Source organism: Pipistrellus hanaki (genome assembly GCF_964339955.1).
Source record: "Pipistrellus hanaki genome assembly, chromosome: 17".
Taxonomy (NCBI): domain Eukaryota; kingdom Metazoa; phylum Chordata; class Mammalia; order Chiroptera; family Vespertilionidae; genus Pipistrellus; species Pipistrellus hanaki.
This window is the reverse complement of record NC_140519.1, coordinates 44,868,947-44,895,354: the sequence shown is the minus strand read 5'-3', so window position 1 is coordinate 44,895,354 and position 26,408 is coordinate 44,868,947. Positions and strand designations below refer to the sequence as shown.

The window sequence follows — 26,408 nt, the reverse complement described above, 5'->3', positions numbered from 1 at the left end:
AAACTGCAGCTCGCGAGCCACATGTGGCTCTTTGGCCCCTTGAGTATGGCTCTTCCACAAAATACCACGGCCTGGGCGAGTCTATTTTTAAAAAGTGGCATTAGAAGAAGTTAAAGTTTAAAAGATTTGGCTCTCCAAAGAAATGTCAATCATTGTACTGTGGATATTTGGCTCTGTTGACTAATGAGTTTGCCGACCATGGCTCTAGGCTACTGCCTAAATCACGGGGCAATAATAAGTGTGCTTTTTTACCCTGAGGGAAAGGAACCAAACTCTCCACTTCTCTTCCATCCCTGTCACTTCCTGTGACAGGTCAAGTGGTTTCAGGGAAAGAACCTGGCCTTTCGAGTCAGGGTCCTGGGTTATAATTACCCCAGCTGTGGCGTTAGGGTCTGGGTATCCCCAGAACCCTGCATGTTCACTTGGTCACCGGGGAAATGGGTCTATTGGTAGCCACCTCCCAAGGAAGAGTTCATGAAACCATGTCCACACCAAAGAGCCCCACAGTGGGAGGTAAGTGCTCAGTACATAGGACCAACTGTTTTTTCCCTTTCTGTTCCCGAAGGAGGTCTTATTAACCAAGTCATGTCCTCTCTTACCTTAGGAAAGGTAATTCTAGAGGTTCTTGGATGACCCATTTTTTTTCTAGGCTTCAAAGAGACAAGCAAATAAAGCAATGATCCTTTTCCTATTCTGATATACGCCTATCTCACAAGAGACTGTGTGTACACGCACTGACACACGCTCACACCCCTCACTCCATGCACCAGGCACCCACCCGCCAGAGCCCCCTCAGTGGCCTGCGCCCCCGATCTGAGCGAATGACTCCCACGGTGAGTCAAGCATAACATGCCAGTCCTAATTAAAGTTTCCCCCACGATAGCCTGTACATTATAGGTGTTCCCAGCGGCGGGACCAGAGAGCATCTATCTGCAGTGCTGGGGCGGATAACAAATTGTCCTGTTCACAAGCCCGGCGTCCAGGAGGACTCGACCAGACTCTGAATGAGCCTCGTGGAGCAGAGACTCAGTCCACGTCTGCCTTCAGCGAGCAGGCACCCATCCAGCACCCACACACTGCGGCTTTGTGTGCGGCCTGCTGAGGGCTTTCCAGAGCTTTCCTCCAAGCTCCGCTCGGGGGGAACTCGGGGGAAACCAAGGCCCAGCTCCCGGGTCCTACAGCATGTCTCAGTATTCACATCGGCCTTGCAGGAACGCGCTCAGATGGGCTCTGCCCTCCTCTGAGAAATTGGCTTCAGCTGTGTGGTTCTGGAGGTCACGTTGACTATGTCCTGGGAGCGGCGTGTGGACCGAGGGAGAAAAGCATCTCTGATTGTGGAGGGTCCACGTTCATCTCCCAGCCACACGGTCCCTGCGCACAGACATGCCCACGTTTAATCAAACGTTACACTCTCGCTGTCATGAAATTCTTAGTAATATCTGAACAAGAGGCCCCGCATGCTTTGTTTTGCACTGGGCACTACAATACAAGGCAGCGGTCTTGTTGACACCTCTGTGGCTTTGCACGTACCGTTCCCTGCCTGGAATGCTTTTTCCACTTCTCCTGCCTGGGGGATCCCTGGTGTCTCTCTCCTTCTTCCTGCCTTTTTCTTCCTTTTCTTTTTCTTTTTTTCTATAAATAGCTGGTGAGTCCCTACTCTGGAATCTACTGTGCACAAGGAGCCAGAATTTCTAGAATAGCAAAGACAGAAACAGTCCCTGTTCTCGTGGAGTCTGCAGCCTGGGGAAGGCGGTAGACAAACAAAATAACAAAGACACAAACAAACAAACAGTAGCTTCAAATGGTAGGTGTTGCTGTGAAGGAGACAGAGTGCTGGGAAGGGAATGACAGCAGGGGAGGGAGCAGCAGGGGGCCCCTTTTGGGGGGGGGTGTCAGTGGTTGCAGATCAAGGCACCTCTCAAACACCCACTCACCCTCCACTCTCAGAAAGCCACAGCCACACGGAGCGGCAACTGTGCGCGCACACCACCACCTCCCCTGCTGACGCATGAGCTGCGAGCTGCGTGAGGACTGAGGCCGGTCATAAGCATTGCTGTCTCCCCAGGTTCTCTGAGGGCACCGAATAGGCACTGGATGATGCCCCGTGCTTTGCTGCTCCCGCCAGTGGTCCTCAGAGGAAGTGAGGGGGCATGTTGACCACTGAAGCGATATTTGTCCGTGTCTAGAGGCATTTTTTAAAAATATATATTTTTACTGATTTCAGAGAAGAAGGGAGGAGAGAGAGATAGAAACATCAATGACAAGAGAGAACCATTCATCGGCTGCCTCCTGCACGCCCCACACTGGGGATCAAGTCCGTGATCTCCTGCTTCATAGGTGGACACTCAACCACTGAGCCATGCCAGCCCGGCTAGAGGCATTTTTTATTGTCATGACCTGGGGTAGAGGGGGTGACTACCGGCATGGACTGGGTAGAAACCAGATACTTACTATAAAAACATCCTACCATATGCAGGCCAGTGCCCACGACGGAAAGCCATCCTCCCAAAATGTCAGCAGTGCTCTGCCCTCATGCGGAATGACATACATGGGTAACATTTCTAAAACATCAGCTAGTGTAGCCTACCTCTTACTTTTTACATCCCGTTCTCCAGGAGCCCCCTCAGAGGCAGCCCCACAGCTGTCTCCTGGACACAGCCCGGGGACTCCCAGCCCTGACTTCCCACCCTCTCCTTCCCACCGCGGCTTCCTTCCGCCCCGAGCTTCTCCTGATGCAGCTAAAACCCGTTTCCTCAGCAACAGTTCTTTTCTGAGCTCACCCGGTCACCCAAAGAACACACGATTGAGCAAGTTCAAGAGCAAACAGCCAACAAGGGGCTTTGGATTGGGGAAGGAAGGGAGTATAATTTGGTAAGAGCACTTATTCAGGGCCAAGCCACTTTTCCTAATATAATCGGGAATGCAGAGTTACAACGGAGACAGTCTTACCTGCCAGAGTCCAGGCTGGTCTGGGGGAGGATCCCTTCCAGGGTGGCTCACGTGGCGTTTAACAAGCCTCAGGTGCTGCCTGACTGGCCACGTGGGCCGCTCCCTGATGCAGCCTCCAGGTTTGGCAGCTGGCTTTTCCCCGAGCCAGGCCCCAAGGGAGAGTGGCAGAATATGCCCCAGGCTGGGTCCCAATCTTTGTGTGATCTAACCTCAGTAGTGACATCCCTGCCCGGCCGGTGGGGCTCAGTGGTTGAGCGTTGGCCTATGAACCGGGAGGTCACGGTTCGATTCCCGGTCAGGGCACCTGCCTGGGTTGCGGGCTCCATCCCCAGGGTGGGGCGTGTAGGAGGCAGCCAGTCGATAATTCTCTCTCATCGTTGATGTTTCTATCTCTCTCTCCTTTCCTCTCTGAAATCAATAAAATAATAATAATAATAATAATAATAATAAAATAAGTGAGCCGAAACCGGTTTGGCTCAGCGGTAGAGCGTCGATAGGTCTGCGGTCTAAAAGGTCCCAGGTTCGATTCCAGTCAAGGGCATGTAGTATGTTGGTTGTGGGCACATTCCCGGTAGAGGGTGTGCAAGAGGCAGCTGGTCGATGTTTCTCTCTCATCGACGTTTCTAGCTCTCTATCCCTCTCTCTTCCTCTCTGTAAAAAATCAATAAAATATATATTAAAAAAAAAAAAAGAAGTGACATCCCCTTACATTTGCTGTATTGTGTTTGCTATAAGCGAGTCACAAATTCCAGTCCACACATGGGGAGAGGAATTACACAGGTTGTGGATACCAAGAGGGCACACACACACACACACACATCATTGGGGGTCATGGTGCCTACCACCAGGGGACGTGGTGTCAGAGAGACTTCAGTCCAACCTAACGCCACCCCCTACTGATTGGTGATCTTGGGCATGCAGTTCAGCCTGCCTACGCTTCCCCATACATGACTGGGCCGTTGCAATAGGATGTGCCCTGCTGGGTGGACATGTGTAATATTCTGTCACACAGATGACCACGCCGGGCCTGGCTGGTCAGAAATACTCTCAAACCTTCTACTTCCTGTTGGTGGCCTGTTCTCTCCTTTCCCTGCCAGTGGCCCTGTGCCTGTCAGAGAATGATGACTCTCTCTGTTACTGCAAAAGAGTTGGCAAGCTTTTGCACAAATGCCGTTGGGCCCAGTCACCACTCTGTGGAGAGCCTCGGGATTGGGGAGGGCTCAGCATATCGTCTACCCGCGGTCACCAACTCGTGGTCCATGAGACCCGAAAGGCTGGCGACTGCTGGACAATCGGATCTGGGACTGTTTTTGTCTGTGTCCCACTTGCTTCTCGCCCGTCCATCAGGATATTCTCTGAAACTGGGCATTCCCTGCAATGACGGGACCCTCTATGCTTCCTTTGGCTCTGCCTCTTCGTGCTTTTCTCACTGCCCCGCTCATGGCAGCTCCTGCTGGGTCCCTGGTGTGTGCTCTGGGCTTGGCTGTGGTACACTGAGGCAGGTTAGTTATCACTGACTTCCTGCCTGCCTGCCTGCCTGCCTGCCTGCTTCCCATCCCTTAGCTTGGGATCGTCTTGCTGGCATCTTGTCCCGAGGAAAATCAATATTGTATAACAAAAGGGCCAAATAACAGAACCACTGGAATGTTTGGTACCCCTCCACACTGATGAGGGGCAGGGCTGGCCCGCAAACCACCCTCGGCCCCTCCCCACTCCGCCAGCCCAGGCCTGGCTGTCCTCCTGTGAGTGGGAGGTAGTCCAGCATCCCCAGCCTCCCGATTCTCTGCCCTCCACTGAATCCCATCGTCTCCTTTCACAGCTCAAAGGATTAGGGAGGATTGCATCAAGTCTGAAATCCATTCCCTCCAGCAGACATGGAGAAGCAGTAGCTGACTGTTATCCCAGGCCCAGGGATGCAAAGATGAAGGAACCCAGTCCCTATTTCATAGTCTGGAAGAGAAAATGATAATTGATGGTGGTATGTGCAAGATAGAGCTCAGCTGGAGCACACAGCTTCCCAAACTGGGGTACAGATATCAGGATAGAAATAGGACATGATTTTAGGTGGTATGCCCTTTTTAATGGTAATAAATTATGTCGGTGTATTTTTAGGGAACATGAGAAAAGAAAAAAAACATACTCAACATCTCAATCATATGTTAAATAATTTCATCTTCATTCATTCATTCATCATTCATTCATTCAACAAATATCTAATGATGATCATCTGTGCCTAGCACCGGTCTAGCCTCCGAGTATCCAGAAAAGAGCCAGTAGCTGAGAAATTCCTGTTTCTCGTAGAATTTACCTTAAAGTCAAATAAAACATTTACACATTTAAATGAGATGTTTTACAGAAATAAATCCACAGATACGCCAGCCTTGCTGTGTGTTCCAGGGGTACGCTTAGACTCGCGTCTTCACCCCTTTGTGCCTCAGTTTCCTTACCTGCAAAATGGGAATAATAATAGCACTTTCCTCCCTGGGGCAGTCTGACCCTCCTGGGAGTGGGTCGTGTGAAACGCACACAGTGCCTGTTGCAAAAATGTTGCCAACGAAGCCACGATTGAGTTCTGGGAATCTTCCGGGAGCAGAACTTGTTCATTCCTAGGCTTCGAGCCAGAGATCTTGGCTTAGCAGATTTGGGGCAAGACCCAGGTTGCAAAGCCCCTCCCGCTGCTCCCCGGGGAGCGAACCATCCGGGCTGCTTTAGGGTCAGGTAGAGACTCCTGCAGGGCGGTGCGGGTGGGGGAAAGCCTTCCAGGATGCTGCCATGCCTGAAGGACAAACACACGCCAACATCACTGGGCTCAGGGGGAGGCGGTCTGCAGAGGCTGCAGCAGGTGCAAGAGGCCCGGGCAGAACGGGTTCACTCACGAAAGTGCAACAAGTTTACCAGCTAGGCGCGTCTGGTATGCAGGCTGGTGTCTGGCTCTGACCGGAGGAGACACTGGGGCTCGTTGTCCGGGGCTGCCGGGCAGCGAGCTCCTTCAGGTCCGGTGGAGACCTGCCAGCAGGAGCTTTGCTATTGTACATCGGGAGACGTTTGCATCTTTGCTGAAGGTATTGCACCCAGAAGCCCAAAGCAGCTGCAAGGAGAAAAACGGATTCCAAGAGAAATGATGTCGGATTATAAGAAACTATAAGGATCTGCAGGCTGTCACTGTCTCCAGGGTTCCCTTTGAACCTTCCAGTGACTTCAGAGGAGACAGGGGAGATGGGAAGAGGCCGCTGAACCCTTTAAGGACGAAGCTCACCCCGCGGTCTGATGTGTTTTCTGGAAGCCTGGCTGGGAAGCCGCGGGATGGATCCCATGTCCCAGGTCCCTGTCCCGCCCCGAGCTCGAAGAAGAGAAAGCTCGGAGAAATCTGATGACTCCACCTTGACCTAGCCACGTGATCTTGGGCGAACGACCCCGTTGCTCAGCACCTCAGCGTTCCCACCTGCACTGTGGGAGTCTCATGTCAAGAATAAGTGACATGGCCGAAACCAGCTTGGCTCAATGGATAGAGCGTCGGCTTGGGGACTGAAGGGACCTGGGTTCGATTCCGGTCAAGGGCATGTACCTTGGTTGCGGGCACATCCCCAGTAGGGGGTGTGCAAGAGGATGCTTATCGATGACTCTCTCTCATTGATGTTTCTAGCTCTCTACCTCTCTCCCTTCCTCTCTGTACAAAATCAATAAAATATATTAAATAATAAAAAAAAGAATAAGTGACATGGTCTTGGCTGGAGTGGCTCAGTGGGTTGGGGGGGCATCATCCATCCCATACACCAAAAGGTGGCAGGTTTTATTCCTGGTCAAGGCACATACCCACCCACCCAGGTTGTAGGTTCGATGTCGGTCTGGATGCAAGCAATGGGCAACTAATAGATGTTTCTCTCACACACATCAATGTTTCTCTCTCTCTCTTGCCTCTTTCTCTCTAAAGTCAATGAAAAACATATCATTGAATGAAGATTAAATATATATATATACATATATATATATGTATATATATATGTATGTATATATATATATATATATATATATATATATATAGAGAGAGAGAGAGAGAGAGAGAGAGAGAGAGAGAGAGAGAAACATATTTGGCACACGGCCTGGCACAGAGCGAAAGCTCACTGAATGACAATGTGCTGTTAACTTTTTAATCAGAAAAAGTGAACTGACATCCAGAAACTAAAGAAAGAGGAAGATGCAACGATCAGCACTTACAATGAGGAAACTTTTCATTTGGAACTTCTGCAGAAAACACGTCGGAAGGGTGTGTGGCTGAGAGAGGATATTTGACTAAGGGCTGGAAGTTAGTTCAGCTTTCGCGGAAGGATTGCTAATGATGGCCTTCTACCCTAAAAGCACTGGGTAAAGAAATGCTTGGAAGGGGTGGGAAAAACTGAGGCAGCTGCATGGAACAGGGATGCTTCATACCCCAAGAATGCATGGGGTATGCACCCCACCCCCCCACCCCGGAAGGCCTGTCAGTCCCGCCATTTGTGGCAGGGAGGAGGAAGGAAAGAGAAAAGCATGCTAGGGCGGGAGCGGAGCGGGAAGGAGCCCTGAGAAAAGGGGAAGGAAGATGTTGGGAGCGGTTTGGTTTGCTCTGCGGAGCGCTGGGAGGAGGGAGAACTGAGCTCATGGCTGCCCTGGCTCAGGTCTGCCCTGGGAGTGGGTCCGACCAGGATAACCCAGGGCCTACTGTGTGCGCTCTACAGCCAGGTCCCTGAGGGCGGGTGGATCTATGCACAGGCCCAGCCCTGGTCATGCTCACCCATCTACATCCGCCTGAGTAGCGCCCCCAGAATTGATGTCCCCCCGGAACCTCAGAATGTGGCCTTGTCTGGACATGGGTGTTTGCAGATGGAGTGAGGTCACATTGGTTGAGAGTGGCTCCAACGTCCAGTGACTGGTGTCCTCACCGTGAGAGGAGAGGAGAACCAGAACACCATGCAAATATAGAGGAGAGAGCCATGTGAAGAGAAGGGCGGAGACTGGGGTGATGCATGGACCCCTCAAAGAGCTCCAAGGACTCCGGCCCGGGCCCCCACCAGAGGCTTAAAGAGGCAGAGCAGGGTCCACCTGAGCCTCTTGAGGGAGCGTGGCCCTGCCCGCACCTCTGAGAATAGATTCCTGTAGTCATAAGCCACCAGCGTGGGGTGATCTGTTAGGGGACCCCGGGGAAAGCAATCTACCACCTTAAGAGAAAAAGGGGGTGCAGACACCCCTCAGTGAACAGGAACCTGTGCATGTAGGAATCCCGTCCTCACGTGTGCATTCTGGGTAACTGAGGGCTAGTCTCTGTTACCATGGGAACTGACTACACACGCACACACACACACACACACACACACACACACCACACCTGGTAAAGCCCAAAGGGCTCATACGCAGGAGCAAATGAGGAAAGAGCAGCACACGGTGAGGAGCAGGAGGCTCTAGGCTGCAGAGCTGGCTGGCTGCCCGGGACTGGGAAAGGCTTCTCGGAATAAGCAAGAGCTGGTGCAGGTTTGAAAGATGGGAAGGTCACAGCCTCTCAGGAGAGTCACCCCGGCAGAGGTTAGGTGCCTCCTTCCTCCCCCTTCCTTCCTTCCTTCCTTCCTTCCTTCCTTCCTTCCTTCCTTCCTTCCTTCCTTTCTTCCTCTCTTCCTCCCTCCCTCCCTTCCTTCCTTCCTTCTTTCCTTCCAGGGTTCCAATCCTAACTCCCCTTTTCTTTGCTCTGAGACCTTTTCTGCCTGAGGCTAAGGTTGCTCACCTGTGACCTGGGGCCGCTACATCCCGGGGTGCCCGGGACTCCCAGGCCCAATCCTCCACAGCAGCCCAGAGCCCCCTTCTTTCTCCTGGTTTGTATTCAAACACAAACACCCCAACCCAGCCCGTCTGACTCAGTCACTGAGCACCGCTCTAGGAACCAGGAGGTCAAGGTTCGATTCCTGGTCAGGGCACATGCCTGGGCTGCGGGCTCCATCCCCAGTAGAGGGTGTGCAGGAGGCAGGGGATCGGTGATTCTCATCGTGGATGTTTCTATCTCTCTATCCCTCTCTCTTCCTCTTTCTGAAAAAAAAAAACAAATAAAAACAAAACAAAACAAAAAAAACAAACATTAAAAAAAAGTTTAAAAAAAAAAAAAGCAAGCAAACATTGGGATGGGTTTATTTATTTTCTACTTTCCAAACACAAAATGATATCCTTTTCAAACAACAATTTCCCTAAAAATGCCGCTTCCCACCTCTGCTATGTCGGGGGAGGGTCTCTGATTGAGAGCCACGTGAACGGGCCATCTCTGGACAGTTCCGCCTGGAGCTTTAGAGCGAAGCCCCTGGAGTTGGACCAAACTGGGTTTATACCTGAGCCCACCACCACTGGCTGTGTGACCTTGACAACTCACTCACCACACCCACGCCCCACCTCCGAGAGCCCACTTCATACTTCATGCCTACCCCAGAGTTACTGAGATGGTTAAATGTATAGGTATTACCCTTAGAACAGCCCCTATCCCAAAGTAATGATTTCTTCAGTGGAGTTGTTTAAAAAAAAAATAGCTAAGAGTTACCTGTAAGCTGTGCAGAGTTGATTTGGGTTCGCTAGAAGGACGTACACAGAGTGGAGACAGCGGTATCCATCATTGGCTAGCCACTGGTGACCCAGTGGTCGGCAAACTCATTAGTCCACAGAGCCAAAAATGAATAGCACACGATTGAAATTTATTTGGAGAGCCACATTGCTTAAACTTAAACTTCTTCTAACGCCACTTTTTCAACATACTCTCCCAGGCCGTGATATTTTGTGGAAGAGCCACAATCAAGAAGCCAAAGAGCCTCATGTGGCTCTCAAGCCGCAGTTTGCTGACCATGGCACTGGTCGGTGGGCCTGAGCCCCGTCCAAATGATCCCTGATTGTAGATCATCAAAGAGCAAAATATACAGCAGGTGGGACCAGGAGACACAACTCCGATGTTACCGCCAAGGGTTTGATTGCACTGACACCCTGTTTTGGCTTTTGGTTTCCCGTCTCTTTGCTGTTTGGAATGGATAGGGTGTTGCTGTCTTGCCCCAGAGCACAGCAGTGTGACTTTGTGCGACAAACTTAAAGAATGGTCCCTCAGCCAGGGCTTCTTAGTTGCAAGAAACAGAAATGCCTGCAGACGATTTAATCCTAGAATTTTCCAGGGCCCCGGAGAGCTCCCCGAGCCGATGGCGACCTGGGAGGCCAGGGTGAGACAGGCTTGACACAGCTAGTCAAGTGTCTGGAGAGCCTGCCACTCCGTCTCTGCAGGGACAGTGACGAGAAAGAACGTGCTTGCCAGGTTAAGCTCAAAGTCCCAGAAGAAAAATTAGCTTCGTCTCCCTGGGGCGTCTCCACGGCTAAAAGGGGGTCTTAGGACCACTCAGACCACCCACAGTGGTTAATAGAAAATGCCAGAAGGAGGTGGGGTGCATGAGCCACAGGAGAAAAAGATGCCTGCAGCCCCGAAGCCTCTTTTGTTGTTAATCCTCATCCGATGATATTTTTCCATTGATTTTTATAGTAAATAAGAGGGAGGGGGACAGAGAGAAACATTGCTGTGTGTTGATTTGGTTGACTCTGCACATGCCCCAAGCAGGGCTGGCAACTGAGGTACATAGGAAACCGAACCCAGGATTCTTCAGTCCGTGGGCCAATGCTCTATCCACTGAGCCAAACAAGCCAGGCCTCAGGGACGCTTTCCACGTGAGCCTGAGAATCTCCAATGACTATCCTCACCTGCTCCCGAGCGTCCGCGTGCTCCGTCCACAGCCCTTCCCCAGCCTGGACTTGGCATTTTCACCTGAAATAAAGATATATTTTCAAAGTAACACGCCATACATCTTACATTTGCACAAGACTACGTGTCCTATTTATTCAATTAAAAAAAAAATTTTTTTTAATGTTAGACTGGCACAGGTCATGGTTTTTCAGGCTTCAGAGTGTCCTAAAGGATCTCAGCGATCTGATGGGGCAGGCGAGGGGTGGTGGAAAATGCTGGGTAAATGTTAGTGCTGCTAGGATTAGTGTTGCTGTTCTCACTGTCTCTCCGTTGGAGAGGACATAGTACTTATAATGACCTGGTCTGGCCCATCCCGATCCATGGGAACACAGTGGGCACAGGCAATGGCAGCTCAGAGTCTGGGGTCCTAGCACCACGTACCATGACTGTTTAAAAAAAAAAAAAGTGTTTTTATTGATTTTAGAGAGAGAGATTGAGAGATAAACATCAATGTGAGAAACATCAAACCGCTGTCCTCGGCACACACCTCAATGGGGGATCGAGCCCACAACCTCGGCATGTGCCCTGATTCAGAATTGAACCTGTGACCCTTCGGTACAAGGGCCGGCCCTCTAACCATTGAGCCACACCAGCTAGTTCCGTACCACGACTTTTGGCTTAACCATAGCCCAAGTTTGTTGGGATAGTGCCACCATGATGGGAGGATCCGGACAAACAGGTAGGACTGATGTAACCTTCCCCACCGCAGAGTCTGTCCTTAGCAAATAAATAGTCCGAACCCCTTTCTTGAGGCCCCTGGGTGGTCTGCATGAGGCCCACCCCACCCCAAGGATGTTCTTTTCTTTGCCTACCCGCTCCTTCCATTCCGGTTTGCTGTGGTTCCCGAGGTCATCCTCTCTCCTTCCTCACAGGCTATTCGGCCTGAGTCAGTCTCCACCTCTGGGCTGAACTCCTCCCTGACCCCCGGGCTGTGAGATGACCCTGTAAGATCATGCTTCCTCACCCCAAGGATTTACTTAATTATTTGCATAAATGCTTTTCCAATGTCACTAGGGAAACTGGAGGGACAAGACCTGTGAGTCAGCAGGAGCCAATGTGTGGAGGACCTTGGAGATATACAATGGCCTTGAGCCCTAGCTGGTTTTGCTCAATGGTTAGAGCATTGGCCTGTGGACTGAAGGGTTTTGTATTAGATTCCAGTCTAGGTTACTGCAGGAGGCAACCAATTGATGTGTCCCTCTCTCACATCTCTCTCTCTCCCTCTCTCCCTCTCTCTCTCTCTCTCTCCCCCTTCTACTCTCAATGGAGAATATCCTAAGGCAATGATCAGCAAACTGCAGCTCTGGAGCCACGGTTTGCCACTCTGTTGACTAATGAGTTTGCCGACCACTGACCAAGACTCTCAATTACAATAATTACAGGCTGTTGTTGTTCTTTGTGATTAAGCCCCTATCCCAGTGGTCGGCAAACTCCTTAGTCAACAGAGTGGCAAACCGAGGCTCGAGGCTCGAGAACTGCACTTTGCCGACCTCTGTCCTAGGGTAAGGATGGCTGGCTGGATGAATGAATGAATAAAATGGCCTTGGACTTCATCTGCAGGCACAGGACCGGTGAAAGGCTTTAAGCAGGGGAGGGCACACTCACATTTATGACTCAGAGAGCAGTGGTTTCTGAACTTTTCAAGCTCTAGAGGGCTTGTTCAGACCGTTTCCTGGGGCCCACCTCCCGAAATTCTAATTCAGAGGGACCTCAGTAGCCCCCCTTCCCTGCAGAGGCCGTGTCCTAAGAGCTCCAGGGGGAGTCTGGAACCTCAGATGGTACTGAACTTTCACCTTCTCACTGAGAGGAAGCACTTACGGCTTCTCCTGGGCGGAGCTGAATTCCCAGCATCACTTCTCTGGTGGGATGAAGTGAAGACAGGGTGACCTGAACTCCAGTATTCACACAATGACGGTCACACAATGACAGTCACACAATGTCGGTCCATCTGATGGCCCAGCCGGCTATTCAGTGACTAACAGGTGGGGATGGACTGGAAACAGGGATGAGTCATGCCCCCGGAGGGACAGGGGGAGATGCTATCATGCCAGTGAGGACGGAGCACCATGTAAAACTTATGAATTGTTGACTTCTGGAATGTTTCATTTGTTGTTTCGGAAACCATGGAAACCGAAACGGCAGGTGGCTGCCTACGTTTGTGTCTGCGACAAATTCACAGGTGATGTCCACGCTGCGGTGAAGGTATGGCAGGAAGGGGGATTGCTGAGGCAGCGTTTCAAGCGAGGGGCTGAATGAGAGAGGGGCAGTCCTGGTGGATGGGGCTGCCCTCTCAGTGGGGAGTGGCCAAGAAAATGCTGCCATATTGCTTAGGCCAGTGGTCGGCAAACTCATTAGTCCACAGAGCCAATTATCAACAGGACAACGATGGACATTTCTTCTGAGAGCCACATTTTTTAAACTTAAACTTCTTCTAATGCCACTTCTTCCACATAGACTCTCCCAGGCTGTGGTATTTTGTGGAAGAACCACACTCAAGGGGCCAAAGAGCCGCATGTGGCTCTCGAACCACAAACGGGCTTGGGCCAATGCATCCCTCTGCGCACTTCCTGTGGCTCCTCTTGCTGCCTTGGACACCTCCGATAGAAGGCCTTCCTCTGGGTCACCACGTCCTCCTAGCTTCCCTCCATCCCCCTGATGAGGTCTGCCCCTTTGCTCCTCCACCAGCATTGCCTGAGTGCTGACTTTGATTCATTTTCGGGGTCGGGGGTCTTCAGCAGTTCTCAGAGCTGCCACCCTCCCCTGCCACGTAGGAAACACTCAACGTGTTTGTCGGAGTGTAAGTGCTGGTCCTTCTCCGTTCTCTCGCAGTCCACAGGGCTAGGACCTTACCCCATCGCCTTGATCTTAACAATGTCTCCCCACACCCAGCACGGCGTGGGGCACACAGTAGGTCTTCAATAACTATTTATGAGCAGCTGGGTAATCATTCCTCACTGGGTGGCCAGCTCTGTGAAGGCAGGCGAATGACTTAATCTCTCCAAGCTTCACTCTCTTTCTGTGAACCCTGGGATTAGAAACAGCCTCTCCCTCCTAAGAGATGCTTTGGGAATAAAAAATACGATAATGCACGTGAAGTGTTTAGCACACAGGAAACCTTAACTGCCTTCATTGTGGCTTTGATTGTGGGTCCTTGTGTGACTTCAGGGGAGCTGTTGAACTTGCCTAAACTTCAGTGCTGCCACATTCAACAATCACTCCCCCGCTGGGCTGCCGGGAGGGTCTGGCAGATAGTGAGTGTGTAATAAAGGCTAATTGTCTCTCCCCTAGCTCTCTCTGTCTCCCCACCCCCACCACCCCCCCACCCCTGACCGCACTGGAGTGTTTCATCCCCAGAGGGGCTGAGGGGGTGACAATGGGTAGAAAGTGTGGGGAATGGTGGCTGAGCTCTCAGGCATTGTTTCGAAACAAAGAACATTCCTTTTAACCTTAGGAGGATCTACATCCCATTAGCACTCGTTCTCTTCCACTGTGTCTTCCTGAAGAGATTAGCTTCAGCTAATATTGAAAGAAATACAATTAAGGACAAAGTGTGAAATCAACGCAGAGCCATGTAGAGTCACCTCAAACCAGTTTGGGAAAGCCTACCATTCCTGGATATTGCCTCTAAATTTGGAACCAGTCTGAATTCTCCCCCGAAGGGTCTAGAATAAAGATTCCTGCCTCAGCCTTCCTGGTGGGTGGTAGTCTTTTTAGTTTTAGTTTATTTTTTTTCTCAGTGGCTCCCTGTTCTCCTCCTGTGAGCCAGTTTCTACCCTTCTCCTTTGAAATAGGCCTGTCATGGTCCATACCCTTAAAGAGGAAGCCTTTTTTGTTTTTGTTTTTGTTTTTAAAATATATTTTATTGATTTTGTATAGAGGAAGGGAGAGAGAGAGAGAGTTAGAAACATCAATGAGAGAGAGTCATCGATCAGCTGCCTCTTGAACACCCCCTACTGGGGATGTGCCCGCAACCAAGGTACATGCCCTTGACCGGAATCGAACCCGGGACCCTTCAGTCCCCAAGCCGACGCTCTATCCGTTGTGCCAAACCGATCTCAGCAGGAAGCCTTTTTTGTAAAGCTACCAGTGCAATGGTAGATGGCGTTGGGGGACACCCGTCAGCACTCTCTGACCTCAGCGTTATTTATTGTTGGGAAGAAATGCTTTGAGAGTCCTTAGTGGGTATACTAAAAATTATCATAGACCCAGCCAGTCACAAGCTATGGCAAACCAACCACAGAAAACCCCCGAACACAACTTTTTTTTGTCCTCTTTCCCAAGTTCTGGGCCAATTTGTCTTAAAGACCAGCAGAGACGTGTAACTACTTACATATCCCAGCTGTGAGGCCAACGTATTAGAGCCGGAGTGTGGAAACCTTGTTCATTTAAACATTTGATTATTTTTATAATCTGGATCTCCTTGGTTGCTTCCAAATGGAAGCATAAAATAACGCTCTGTTCTAACCGGTTTGGCTCAGTGGGTGGAGCACTGGCCTGCGGACTGAAGGGTCCCGGGTTTGATTCCTGTCAAGGGCATGCACCTGGGTTGCAAACTTGATCCCTGGCCCTGATCAAGGTGAGTTAAGAGAAGCAATCAATTGATGTGTCTCTCTCACATCAATGTTCTCTCTCTCTCTCTCTCTCTCTCTCTCTCTCTCTCTCTCTCTCTCTCTCTCTCTTTCCCCTCCCTCCCCCTAAAAATCAATGGAAAAATATCCTTGGGTGAGGATTAACAACAACAAAAATAACACTTCCTTCCTCTTTTACACATTTCATCCCTAAACAAAACCACGCTGGGAATCTCGTGGGATGGCCATTAATTCCTGCAGCGTCCTAGGGAAAAGCCAACGGTCAGCATTAGCTTACTCTTTCTGGTGTATTCCAAACAATGGCAAGCTCCTCCCTTCCCTCACCATTTCTTGATCTTTTGTTTAATCTATAAAATAGATCCCACAATGGCACAACTCTCTAGATTGGCTCAGAGGACCCATGTGTGTCAGGGTCAAGATCTGCCTGACTTTATGGAAAGACCGCCCCCCTGACTTCCTAACCCTAGGACGTGAGCCCTAGTTCCCCTGCCGCCCCCAAGGCCCAGCTCTGCACCCCTGAAGTTGAGAGAGGGTTTTCCTACTGAGGAGCACTCTGCTGGTCCCTGGGCTCGCCCGGGTTTAGTGACTCAGACTCACACCTTCTCCCTCAACTCACCTGGGTTCCCACGTGAGTCACTCCAGGGCCGCTGTCCAGCCGCAAAGGGGCAGAATGAACCGTTTAAGGTTGTAGTCTCTGCCCGACTCCCCCCCACCCCCGGCCATCCACCGAATTGTGACCTTTGAACCAGAATCCTGTGGATTCTATCTCCCTTCGAATTGAGGACACAGGGTGTGACAGCTTGCGGCGGTGAGAACCTGAAATAAAAGATCAAGAAAAAGACATTAAGGGCTGGATTAAATTATCCTAGGGGCCAGAGCCAAAGACGGTAATTAGCTATTGATGAATGGGTGGTGGTGGATTAAAATCCCAAAGAGGACGGGAATGTGAAGTTTCCTCTGAGGCCCAGACAATGAGATAATTAGAACGGGCGATAGCAGCTCCCATTTACCTGCTGGTACGTGGCCAGCGTCCAAGTTTCTGGTTTGGGCTGTGGGCATTCAAAGGCTTATAATTAATAATATCTGCAGTCAGAAGTGTCTTTTCATGTCCCGGTGACGAGCATGTGTCATGATTATCCGTGTGTGTGAAAGAGGTTGGGAGTCTCTCGTTTCCAAAATAATGACTCACACGACAAAGAGTAATTTTATTTTATGACCTGAACAGTAGCAGGGTCACACTGGCAGCTTCCCCGAGGCAACTGGTGAAATGGACCGTGAGTTCTGGACTTCTCCACGCCAAAGGAAAAAATTAAACAAAGGGCAGCAAAATAAACAAAACAAAACAAAACAAAACGGGAAGTGATGTCCGACAGGGTCTGTGTGTTGACACTGAAGACAGAATCCATTCCATGGGTGACTCCTGTCCTCCTGGGTGGCCCGTGTGCTCCTTCTGGCCTCTGGGAGAGTCTGTGAGGGGACCGTCTGGGTGTGAATCCTGGCAGTTCTACTCTTCATTATTGGTGGAACTTTGCAACACAGATCAGGATGGGGTGTGTGTGTGTGGGGGGGGGGGGGGTCTTCCTGTGCCTCAGTTTCCCCTTCTCATAGGGAAATCAGCGGTACTGCCTTCACAGAGCTGCTGTGGAGTTGTATAAGGAAAATGCTTAGCAGAATGCCTGGTGCACAAGTAGTCAAGTTTAGCTCTTACTTAGCAGTCCACCTGGCTGCCAACCACAAGCATTTTTTTTTTAGAAGGATTGATTTACTTATTTTTATTGATTTCAGAGAGGAAGGGGGAGATAGAAGCATTAATGATGAGAAGCATTGATTAGCTGCCTCCTGCATTCCCCTGGCCCACCCCCTTGCCTTGCGGATCGAGCCCACAGCCCAGGCATGTGCCCTTGACCGGAATTGAACCTGGAACCCTTCAGTCCGCAGGTTGACCATGCAGACAGCCTAAGCAACTAGGGCTACAAGCATTTCTGACCTCACACTTTAGGATGAGCTAAGGCGCCCGTCCAGTGATGAGTGGGACTTGGAAGTCGCCTTTTATATCCCTTGTGGCCACAGAGACCCTTTCCTGGCCTCCCTGAACCCCTATTGTCCCCACGCTTGGACAATGAAGGTGAATAACATGCCTCCCAGTGCTCCTCTGGGGCCTGCCATGGCCCATGCAGAGGGCCTGGCACCTGGTAGCAGTAGGCAAGCAGCACCATTTGGTTTCTATGCTCTCCCCCTTCCACTCTGCCATGGGGCAGGACCCCTGGGCTAGAATGGAACAGCGGGATGGCATGGGTTAATCAAAGTTAACAGGGATTCTTCCTAATCTTCCTCCCAACCCCCAGTCCTTACCTCACCCTGGTCTACTTAACTGTTCTCTTTAATCTCTCTAGCACCCCTTGGTCCCTAAGATCATCACTGGCTCACCAGCTCACGCCCTGCCCTTGCATTCTTTCAAGGATCAACTCTGGCCTTATCACCTACCTCAGGCAGCATCTCATAACCCTGCTAAGTTCAAGGCCTTAAAGGCCCCAGACCCCATTAACAAAGCCCGTGTCCCTTCTTGAGTCTTGTCTTCTCCCGTTTTTTTGTAAGCTCACTCCCTGAAGGGCCAGATTCCCTTCCGCCATCACTGATGACCAAGAGAACGATGAAAACAAGAAACAAAACACTCACAAACTTTAAAGATTTGGCTCATGATATATATTTGCATGATATTTTATTTTTTTCTAAAAACAATAAAAAAAAATCAACGATAAAAAGGAACATATATTTAAATAAAAAAAATTGTTTTATAATACATTTGTAATTTTGCATAAATGCTATAAACGTCTTATTAAAGTTATTTACATTAAATGATTGGGTGTATGTACATGGATAAAAACGGGGTAAACTTGAGATTAAAAAAAAAATTCTTAAATACAAATCTGTTAAAGGGGAAGAAAAAAAAAGAAAATCGATGGCAAGCATAAAAACTGTTCTTTTATGCCCAAAGTTCCATTTGAGGCAGTTTACATTATGGCTAAACCTTTCAGTCTGAAGACCCAGCCACGGTTGTGCGGTTTGCACTTGACCATGCAGTTGCAACGAGCTCACGTGTCCAATAACTTCTGCAAGGACACGGGGAGGAGCCTTCTCCCGTCCTTTTCCCTTCGAACCCCAGTCCCCTCCTCCCTCCCGGAGGTCAAGTTCTATGCACATGAGTTCCGCAGCTGCTCGAGTTTGTGTTTCAACTGTTCCCGCCGTTTCCGCAAGAAGTCCTTCTCAGACAGGAGCTTCTGCTCCTCGGCCTGGACCGCCAGGATGTAGGCCGTGGCTTTCTTGAGGATCACGACCTTGGGGGCCTTCTCGTTGTTTTCCAACTCGGGGATCTGGTCGCGCAGGGCGAAGAAGCTGCGCTTCAGCTCGTTCCTCCGCTGGCGCTCCAGGACGTTGTGCGTCCGCCGCTTGTCGTTCTCCTCCGTGTCCGAGGACCGGGGGCTGGCGCACCGGCGGTTGTTGCTGATCTGCTTGAGGACGCGGCCACTGTCCAACTTGGCCCTCTTGGCGGCCGGATAGTCCTTCCTGGTGGAGGGGGGCGCCGCGTAGTTGTGCTGGTGGGTGGACACGTGGCACCGCTTCAGCACCAGCGGGCTGTGGGGCGGCCTGCCGTGACCTCTGGAAGACGGGGACCCCGACTCCGACCTTCTGGCCGAGGGCTGCCTCTTTTCCACAGAAACGACGTCGATCTCTTCCTCGTCTTCTTGCTCCTCCTCTGCAAGAAAGGACACAGAAGCCACTCGGTTAGCGACAGCATCTCCGTATTTCAGTGATGGACACAGAAGGCATTGATTGGGTGGGGAAGGACCAAAGGCGTCCCCGGAGAACCAACTAGCCAATCCTCCCCTCCCACGGAAGGCGGGAGGGAGGACAGCTGGGTTTATGGCACAGGTTAAGAAAATTACCATCCACCTAGGAGGCGGCCTGGGTGCCAATTCTTACCTAAGACTTAATGAGGCTCTGGACACACCCAGCGCCAAGCACATTCCCAAGCACCTCCTATTTTTAAGGGACTTTACTGAGCACGCACCCGTGTTGCAAAGGAGAGAGCTGCAAATCTCTAGGTGTGAACTTAGCAACTCCCTATTTTTACGGGAAGTTTGAAAAGAAAAAGGGGGAAAAAAAAAAAAGAAGCCTTGCAGCTTTGCCAAAAGCCCTAGGGGATGGGGGCAGGGAGAAAGTTCAATTTGGGAAAGGAGCTGCTTTTTAAAGGTTCAAACAAGAGGCAGCATCCAAGTCCTCAGCTCTTTGGCTCCTGGGCTCTGAGGCACTTTCACTCCTCTGCAGCCCCAGGTGGGAGACTTGCCCGCAGGCCTGGGCCCACCGCCCCTCTCCCGGCTCCCCGCTCCCCGGATCCGCAGGCCATCACATTCCAGCACTTCCCGAAAGGGAGCAGAGGCCATTCTTTCCCTCTCAAAGACATCAATCCTCTTAATCTCATTCACACTTCCCCCTTCTCCCCACCCCCCTCCCCGGGGCAATTAAAATGCTTAAGAAAGGTAAGAGGGAGTGGATTGAGTTGCAAGATAAACCAGGAAGATTTAAAATCCCAATGAAATTCCTGAGGGGTGGGAGGGGAGGGGAGGGGAGGGGCTGGCCACTAGGGCGGTCTGAGGAGCTGGAAGGGGAAGGGGCGAGAAGGGAGGGGGAGGGAACAGGAAAGCCCAGTGCTTCTGGGATGATGGAGCTCCCAGAACTGCCATTGAAGACAGCCGGACGCCCCCTCCCCCAATCCCTCCCCCTCTGTCAGGCTGCAGGGCCCCCCCTCACCGGAGTCGCTGCTGGTGGTGGGCGGGGTCTCCTCGTGGAGCGCCAGGGGCTCGGGGCTGGCCCGCGGGGAGGAGTCGGTGGAGGAGAGCAGAGAGTCCGAGGACGGGGAGAAGGCGGAGGAGTCCGGGGAGGCGCAGGGCTTGGGCGAGCTGCCGTCGTGCAGCGGGTAGGGGAAGACCACGGACGGGTCGATGCACTCGGAGGCGGCGGCGCTCAGGTCCTGCAGGTAGAGGCTGGAGGAGGAGCAGGCGCCCTGCCCGCGGGCGGGGCTCCGGCCGCCGATGCCGCCGCCGCCGTCCTTGCGCGCAGCCTGGTAGGAGGCCAGCTTCTCGGACACGAGCTTGGCGGCGGCCGAGAAGCCGCTCCACATGCAGTCCTGGATGATGATGTTCTTGATGAAGGTCTCGTCGTCCGGGTCGCAGATGAAGCTCTGGTTCACCATGTCCCCGCCCAGCAGCTCGGTCACCATCTCCAGCTGGTCGGCGGTGGAGAAGCTGCCGCCGCCGCCGCCGGCGTCCACCTCCCGCGGCGAGAAGGACGCGAAGGCCACGTAGGAGGGCGAGCAGAGGCCGGAGCGGCGGCTGGGCGACAGCGGCGGCGTGGGCAGCAGCTCGAACTTCTTCCAGATGTCCTCGCTGGGCGCGGGCGGCTGCAGCTCGCTCTGCTGCTGCTGGTGGTAGAAGTTCTCCTCCTCGTCGCAGAAGAAGTAGGGCTGCATCGAGTCGTAGTCCAGGTCGTAGTTCCTGTTGGCGGCGAAGCTGACGTTGAGGGGCATCGCGGCGGCCTGCACACAAAGGGGGGCCGATCTTGAGTTAAAGGGAGGCGTCTAGGCGGGGGCCTCACTCACCCCCCGGGTGCAGTGCGCGCCACAACCATGAACCATCCATTCCCCTTCCAGCGCGATCCCCCCCCAAAACCGGCTGGTGGCGGGAGCGGCGCGGGGGTCGGAGGTCAAAGGAGCGCCCTTGCACCCCCTCCGGGAGACACCCCCTATTTGGGGAGCCAGCCGCGGGGTGCCACCGGGACTTTTGTTCCCCGGGAGCCCTGCGCGCCCAGCCCGGGGTCCGGCGCCGCAGCGGAGAGCAATGGACACGGGCTCCGGCCCCGGGAAGGGGCCGGGGGAGGCGGCGGCGGGGAACGCACTGTGCCCAAACCCCAAAAGTTTTGGGGCACCTGGAGGAGGCGGCGAGGGGCGCTGCGGCGGCGGGAGCGGGCGCCTCCGCCCCTCCCAGCCTCCCTCTCCTCCTCCTCCTCCATCCCACCCCCAGCGCCCTCCTCCCTCCCTCCTCTGCCAGCTTTTCTTCTCTTCCCTCGCCGCCGGCTGGTGCGGCGAGCTCCGCCGGGGCTTTAACACCCCCCCGCCCCCCAATAAATAAAAGGGGTGCATTGGAGAATACCAGAGGCGCCTCCCTTCAACGCCCCATACGGCCACGCAACTGCGCCAGCGACCCCGCGGCGATCCCGCGCCCGGAGCGGGGCGCCCTCCCTCCCCTCCCCTCCCGCCGCCCGGGGAGCAGCTGTTCGGGGAGAGCCCGGCTCCGCGGCCCCCTGCGTCTCCGGGGCGCGGGGACCCCGGCCGGGGAGCCCCGGCTGGGTGCGGAGCTTTGCCCCCCGTTTTCTAAGTCAATGCGTCCTGGAGAACCGGACCCGTCCCTGCCCCCGAGCCTCCTTCCCTCCCCGCCGCCCGCGCCTCCCCAACCCCGAGTCCGAACAGCCGGGCAGGCACGCCAGGACATTTCATTTTATTCTTTTTAGGAGCCCAATGCCCACTTAGGAGAAGGGGCGGGGGCGGATCGGGAACGCCGGGGGGACCGGCGGGCTGGACGCGCCGCAGTGGCTGGGGCTGTCAGAAACGCAGTGAAAAAAAAAGCCGAAATTTAAATGCCCTTTCGGAGCCGGGGCCGTCAGCGGCTGCGGCGCTCTCTCCCGAGCATACAGAAGGAGAGCAATCCTCCCTCCAAGGAGCTCAGGATGCAAAGGGCTTTCTGCGCTCCACGAAGCACAGCGGCCCCCCACAACCCCCCCCAAAAAAACACACCCCAAAGCAATGAATGCAATAAAAGCAGCAATGTCCAGCCCGCTGGGCTCTGCGTCAATATCCATAGGCGAAAACCCCCAAAGGCTCAAACACAAACACAAAAAGACGCACACCCGTTTTCCCTCTGCTTCCCATCCTCCCCATCTTGACAACTCACTGTATGTACCCCACATCCAGTTCGCCTTCGGTCCCCACCCCACCCCGACCTGCCACCCACCACCACTCCGAGAGAAAGTGTCCATCACCCCGGAACGGGAGAGAAGAGACAGCCCAGAAAACTCGGGTCGTGGACGCATCCCATCCATAAAGCGGTCAGGAAAAAGAAAGAAATTCATTAAAAAAGACAGGTCGATCCGAGGGCTTACCGGGTTTGCCACCCTCCGGAGGAGATCCAGGTTCCCACCGGGGGCCAGGAGCGCCCTTCAGGGAAGCGGGGCGCAGGCGGCGGCCCGGAGAAGGGTCCCTCCAAATAGAAGAAGGTCCCCGGCTCCTGGGAGAGCCGGCTGCGTCCTCTCGCCGGGCTGTTGTAAGTTCCAGGGGAAAGCGCCCGCCCGCGGCGATCGGCAAAGTTTTCGTGGCTGTGGCGGAGGGCTGCGGGTCTCTCCGGTAGGCAGGGGTCGGCGGGCCGGGTGGGGAGGAGGAGGTGAAGCCCGGCTTTCCCTCCGATCTCAGCCCCGGGCGCCCGGAGGGAGCGCGCTCTGACGCTCGGCTTCGCTGGGTGCCCCTCCGGCTGCTGGCGCGCCCGCTCGCTCCCTCTGCCTCTCGCTGGGATTACTACAGCGAGTCCTCCGCTGAGCAGGCTCTTTTATAATGGGGGTTTCGATCCCTCCCAGTCCTTTTTCCCGCCAAGCCTCGGAGTAGCCCTGCCCTTGCCGAGGCGGCGGGGAGGGAGGCAGGGAGGCAGGCGGCCGGGGACCGGGAGCCGCGGCGGCTGCGGCGGCGCGAGGAGCGCAGCCGGGGGCTCTCGGCGGGGCAGACCCTCGCCTATAAAGGGCCGGTGGGCGGGGACTCGCGAGCGAGGATCTTTTTCCCCCTCTCCCCCCTCCCCAGCTTTGGGAATCCGGGAGGGGCGATGGTGCGGAGGAAGGAGGGCTGGGGAGGAGACTGAGCTGGAAGCCCGGCGCTCGGGTGCGCGCAGGGATCGGATGTGGATAGATGAGGTCTCTGCAGGCATTCGCCCGGCGCGCCTTCCATTTTCAGACCCGCTCGCTCCCTTTCTCGGCGGCTCCTCGGGTTGGACCGGCCGCTCCCCCGGCCCACGAGCTCCCATCCTCCCGGGCCGAACAGCCAAGCTCCCGACCCCGGGAACCCAGCGGGCGCCCACCGCCCCGGCCCCGGCCCCGGCAGGCGCGTCCCCGCGGCTGGGAAAGGGCAGCTCTTGGGATAAGTCCTGCGAAGGGAGGACGAGAGAAAGGGTGTCCCTGGGTGCGCGCGGCGTGGGTGCGAGGTGTCAGTGTCCACGGGGCCAGGCGATAGGGGACAGAGGGAGGAAAAAGGATGGATGCCCGGGATCGTGAAAATTCCCCCGCAGCGCACTGCCACGTCTGCTGGGAGCGCGCGTTAGGGACAGATGCCCATTGCCTTGGGGGGCGGAGGGGGTATGCCTTCTGTGTGGACAGCACTCTCTGTTGGCTGCCTTCTCCACCAGCATGAGTGTCTCCCACCGCCCCCCGGCACCCCCGTGCCCCTCGGAGTTGCAATGCCGCAGCCAGGCTTCAGGAAAATCCCATTGGCGCCCGTGGCTCCGGCTCCCAGCACCGGTCCAGGGCAGGGCTCCCAGGTTTGGGGGAAATCAGAGGCGCCAGACGGGAGAATAGTGGGGAGGGGTGGCCAGAGCCGCGAGACCGGACCCCCCAGAAGGGAAAGGGGGGTTGGGGAGGAGAGGCGAGCTCGCGGACCCTGCCTGGGGTACCAGGAGAGAGACTCCAGGGAGGGAAACCGTTAACTCTTTCCTCCTTGGACCAACCGGACGTGTAACTTCCTTCCCGAGCCTCCGGTGCCCTTTATTATTGGGATCCTGATCGCCCAAGAAATAATGCATTGGTTCTGATCAGAGGAGAGGAGCCCAGTGTCCCTCCCCTGCCCTTCGGGGGGGGGGGGGGGCGGCTGAGCCCATTAAAAATTGGCCGAATTTCAGGCAGGAGTCGTTTCCTAGTTCAGTGACCCCACATTTTCTGTTCTGCATGCCTTAGTGAAAGTTCGCATGCACAACCCGCGTACATCTACCGTATGTACATTTCACGCACAATTCGACCCTGAACAAAACGCGACATACAATTTGTTCTCTGTCTGAACGGATCTGTATTTAATATTTAATGCACCTTGGCTCCGAATTTGCGATTTGGCACTATTTCATCCCCCCCCCCCCCCCTTTACCAAAAAAAGGCATTTTAAGTAAACTTTTCCACCTCTCACCCCACCTGCCCCCTTCCATTCCAAAACAGAAAGAAAAAAAAATTCGGAGGGGGGTCGCCCGCACGGCGTGTTTGCATTCAAGGTAAATTATTAGCCATTGAGCTCGCAGCTCCGCGTTTGATTGTTGAATGAGTAGCCACTTCCTCCAAATCAGGCGCTCAGCACAATTCGGCTTTAAGGATTGCAAATTGCTCCAGCCTTTGCCGCAAACGCCGGGAGCGACCAATCCCCGGCGGTGGTTTTGCTGCAAAGTATTTCCCCGCCCCCCTCCTCCCCTCCCCCCTTCCCCCCCCCTCTCCCGCCTGCCCTGAAGCTTGGGTTTGCGAAAGTTAACGTAAGTGTGCCCTCTACTGGCCACTGAGATCACCGCGCCAGGCTGACCGCTTCGGGCTGGGGGTGAGGGTGGGGGTGGGGATGGGGGTGGGGACAGGGGCATCCGAAGCTCAAGGTTTGGGGTTGGTGGTCGGGGGGAGGCTCCTGAGGCTCCTGAACATCAGTTTGCAGACAGCTCCTCAGAATTCCTGCAGTCGGGCTGCCGAGGGGCGGGAGGAAGAGGGATTCCTGCAGGGAAAAGCGCTTCCAATGGGGCTTTTAACCACACCAGCGGGTAAAAATGAACCCATCACTCCTTACTGACCATGAACATGACCCTATGGAGAACTGATGCTATTTATGGGAAACGTGAAGTAATGAACGATTAGGGGTGAGGATCCAGCAGACTTCTAACTCGGGGAAGCGAACTTGAGCCCATCATCTTCCAACTCCCAAGTTTGAAAGCAAGGCACTGGACTGATTGGGGGAGGGGAGGCCCCCTGGGCCCGGATGGGAATTTGGTTTTGCATACGATTGCTTTTTTAATTAATTTATTTTTTAATGGGGCTGATGAGCGGTAGAGAGCTAGATATTTTCATAGTGATGGGGAAGGAACATTTGAGATGCCACTGGAAAAAAAGTGTGAAGGACCATTTTAATTGAGAGGAAGTTTTTTTTACTTAAAAGACAGGGCAATGCAGGTGGAAATAAAAGTGGAAGGACTGCACACTGTTTGCTCAGTAGGTGTGAATAGTGCCAGGGCGCCTCTATGGTGAGGCGGGTGTCTGCTCATGGAGACAGCCCCTCAGGAAATCTGGGCAACAGGGATCCTTCCCGGAAGAGGCCTCTTGGGGTGCTTCCTCGGGAATGTGGCACCTTGGGCATGGCTCTGCTGGAGGCTGGAGGGCTGCCCCCCACAGGGACAAAAGCACAAAGGAAAACGCCCCCAAACCAGCGGCGGCCACCCACCACCGAGATCGCGTGGCTTGACCTGGGAGGGGAGTGTTAGGAAATTGCTAAAAATGGCAGGTGGGAATACGAAAGGAAGTGAGCCTGCTGGGGACTTGTGAACCGCAGGAGACAGCCAGCGTGTGGATTCAGGACTCTACCTCCCTCATTTTCCACCTGGCAGGCTGGTGGTGGGCTGGTGGTGGGCTGGCATTACTTTGAAGTCACAGCTTGGGGTGTTCTGTGCTCCCAAACAAGGGAGGAGGAAACGGAAAGTCAGATCACAACCAAGTTAAGGGACTTCTCTTTCTTTCTTCCTCCCTCCCTTCCCTCCCTACTTCCCACCTTCTTTCCCTCCCTCCCTCCCTCCCTTTCACCCACTTTCCCTCCCTCCCCCCTCCCTCCCTCCCTCCCTCCTTCCTTTCTTCTATCCTTCCCTCCCTCCCTTCCTTAAGGAGTTTTAAAGAACCATTTGTCTTAGAATAGACATTTGCTGAGTTAGGAAATGGCTGAGGTGATTACAACTAATAATGTTTGAGATGACCAAAGTGACCCAGAGTCACTGTAA

The 26,408-nt window shown here is 53.6% G+C and overlaps 1 protein-coding gene and 1 long non-coding RNA gene across 5 annotated transcripts in view; both read right to left on the bottom strand.

Moving 5' to 3' along the window:
- LOC311612047 overlaps window positions 1-26,408 on the bottom strand; it is a 531,826-nt gene that overhangs the window by 430,060 nt on the left and 75,358 nt on the right. The window lies entirely within an intron of this gene.
- Window positions 17,999-22,943, bottom strand: MYC (MYC proto-oncogene, bHLH transcription factor). Its single transcript, XM_084864965.1, has 3 exons — window positions 22,531-22,943; window positions 20,128-20,911; window positions 17,999-19,072 (listed from the first exon to the last, which is right to left on the bottom strand). The coding sequence occupies exons 2-3, from the start codon at window positions 20,900-20,902 to the stop codon at window positions 18,510-18,512; spliced, it is 1,338 nt and encodes a 445-aa protein (XP_084721091.1). The 5' UTR covers window positions 20,903-20,911; window positions 22,531-22,943; the 3' UTR covers window positions 17,999-18,509.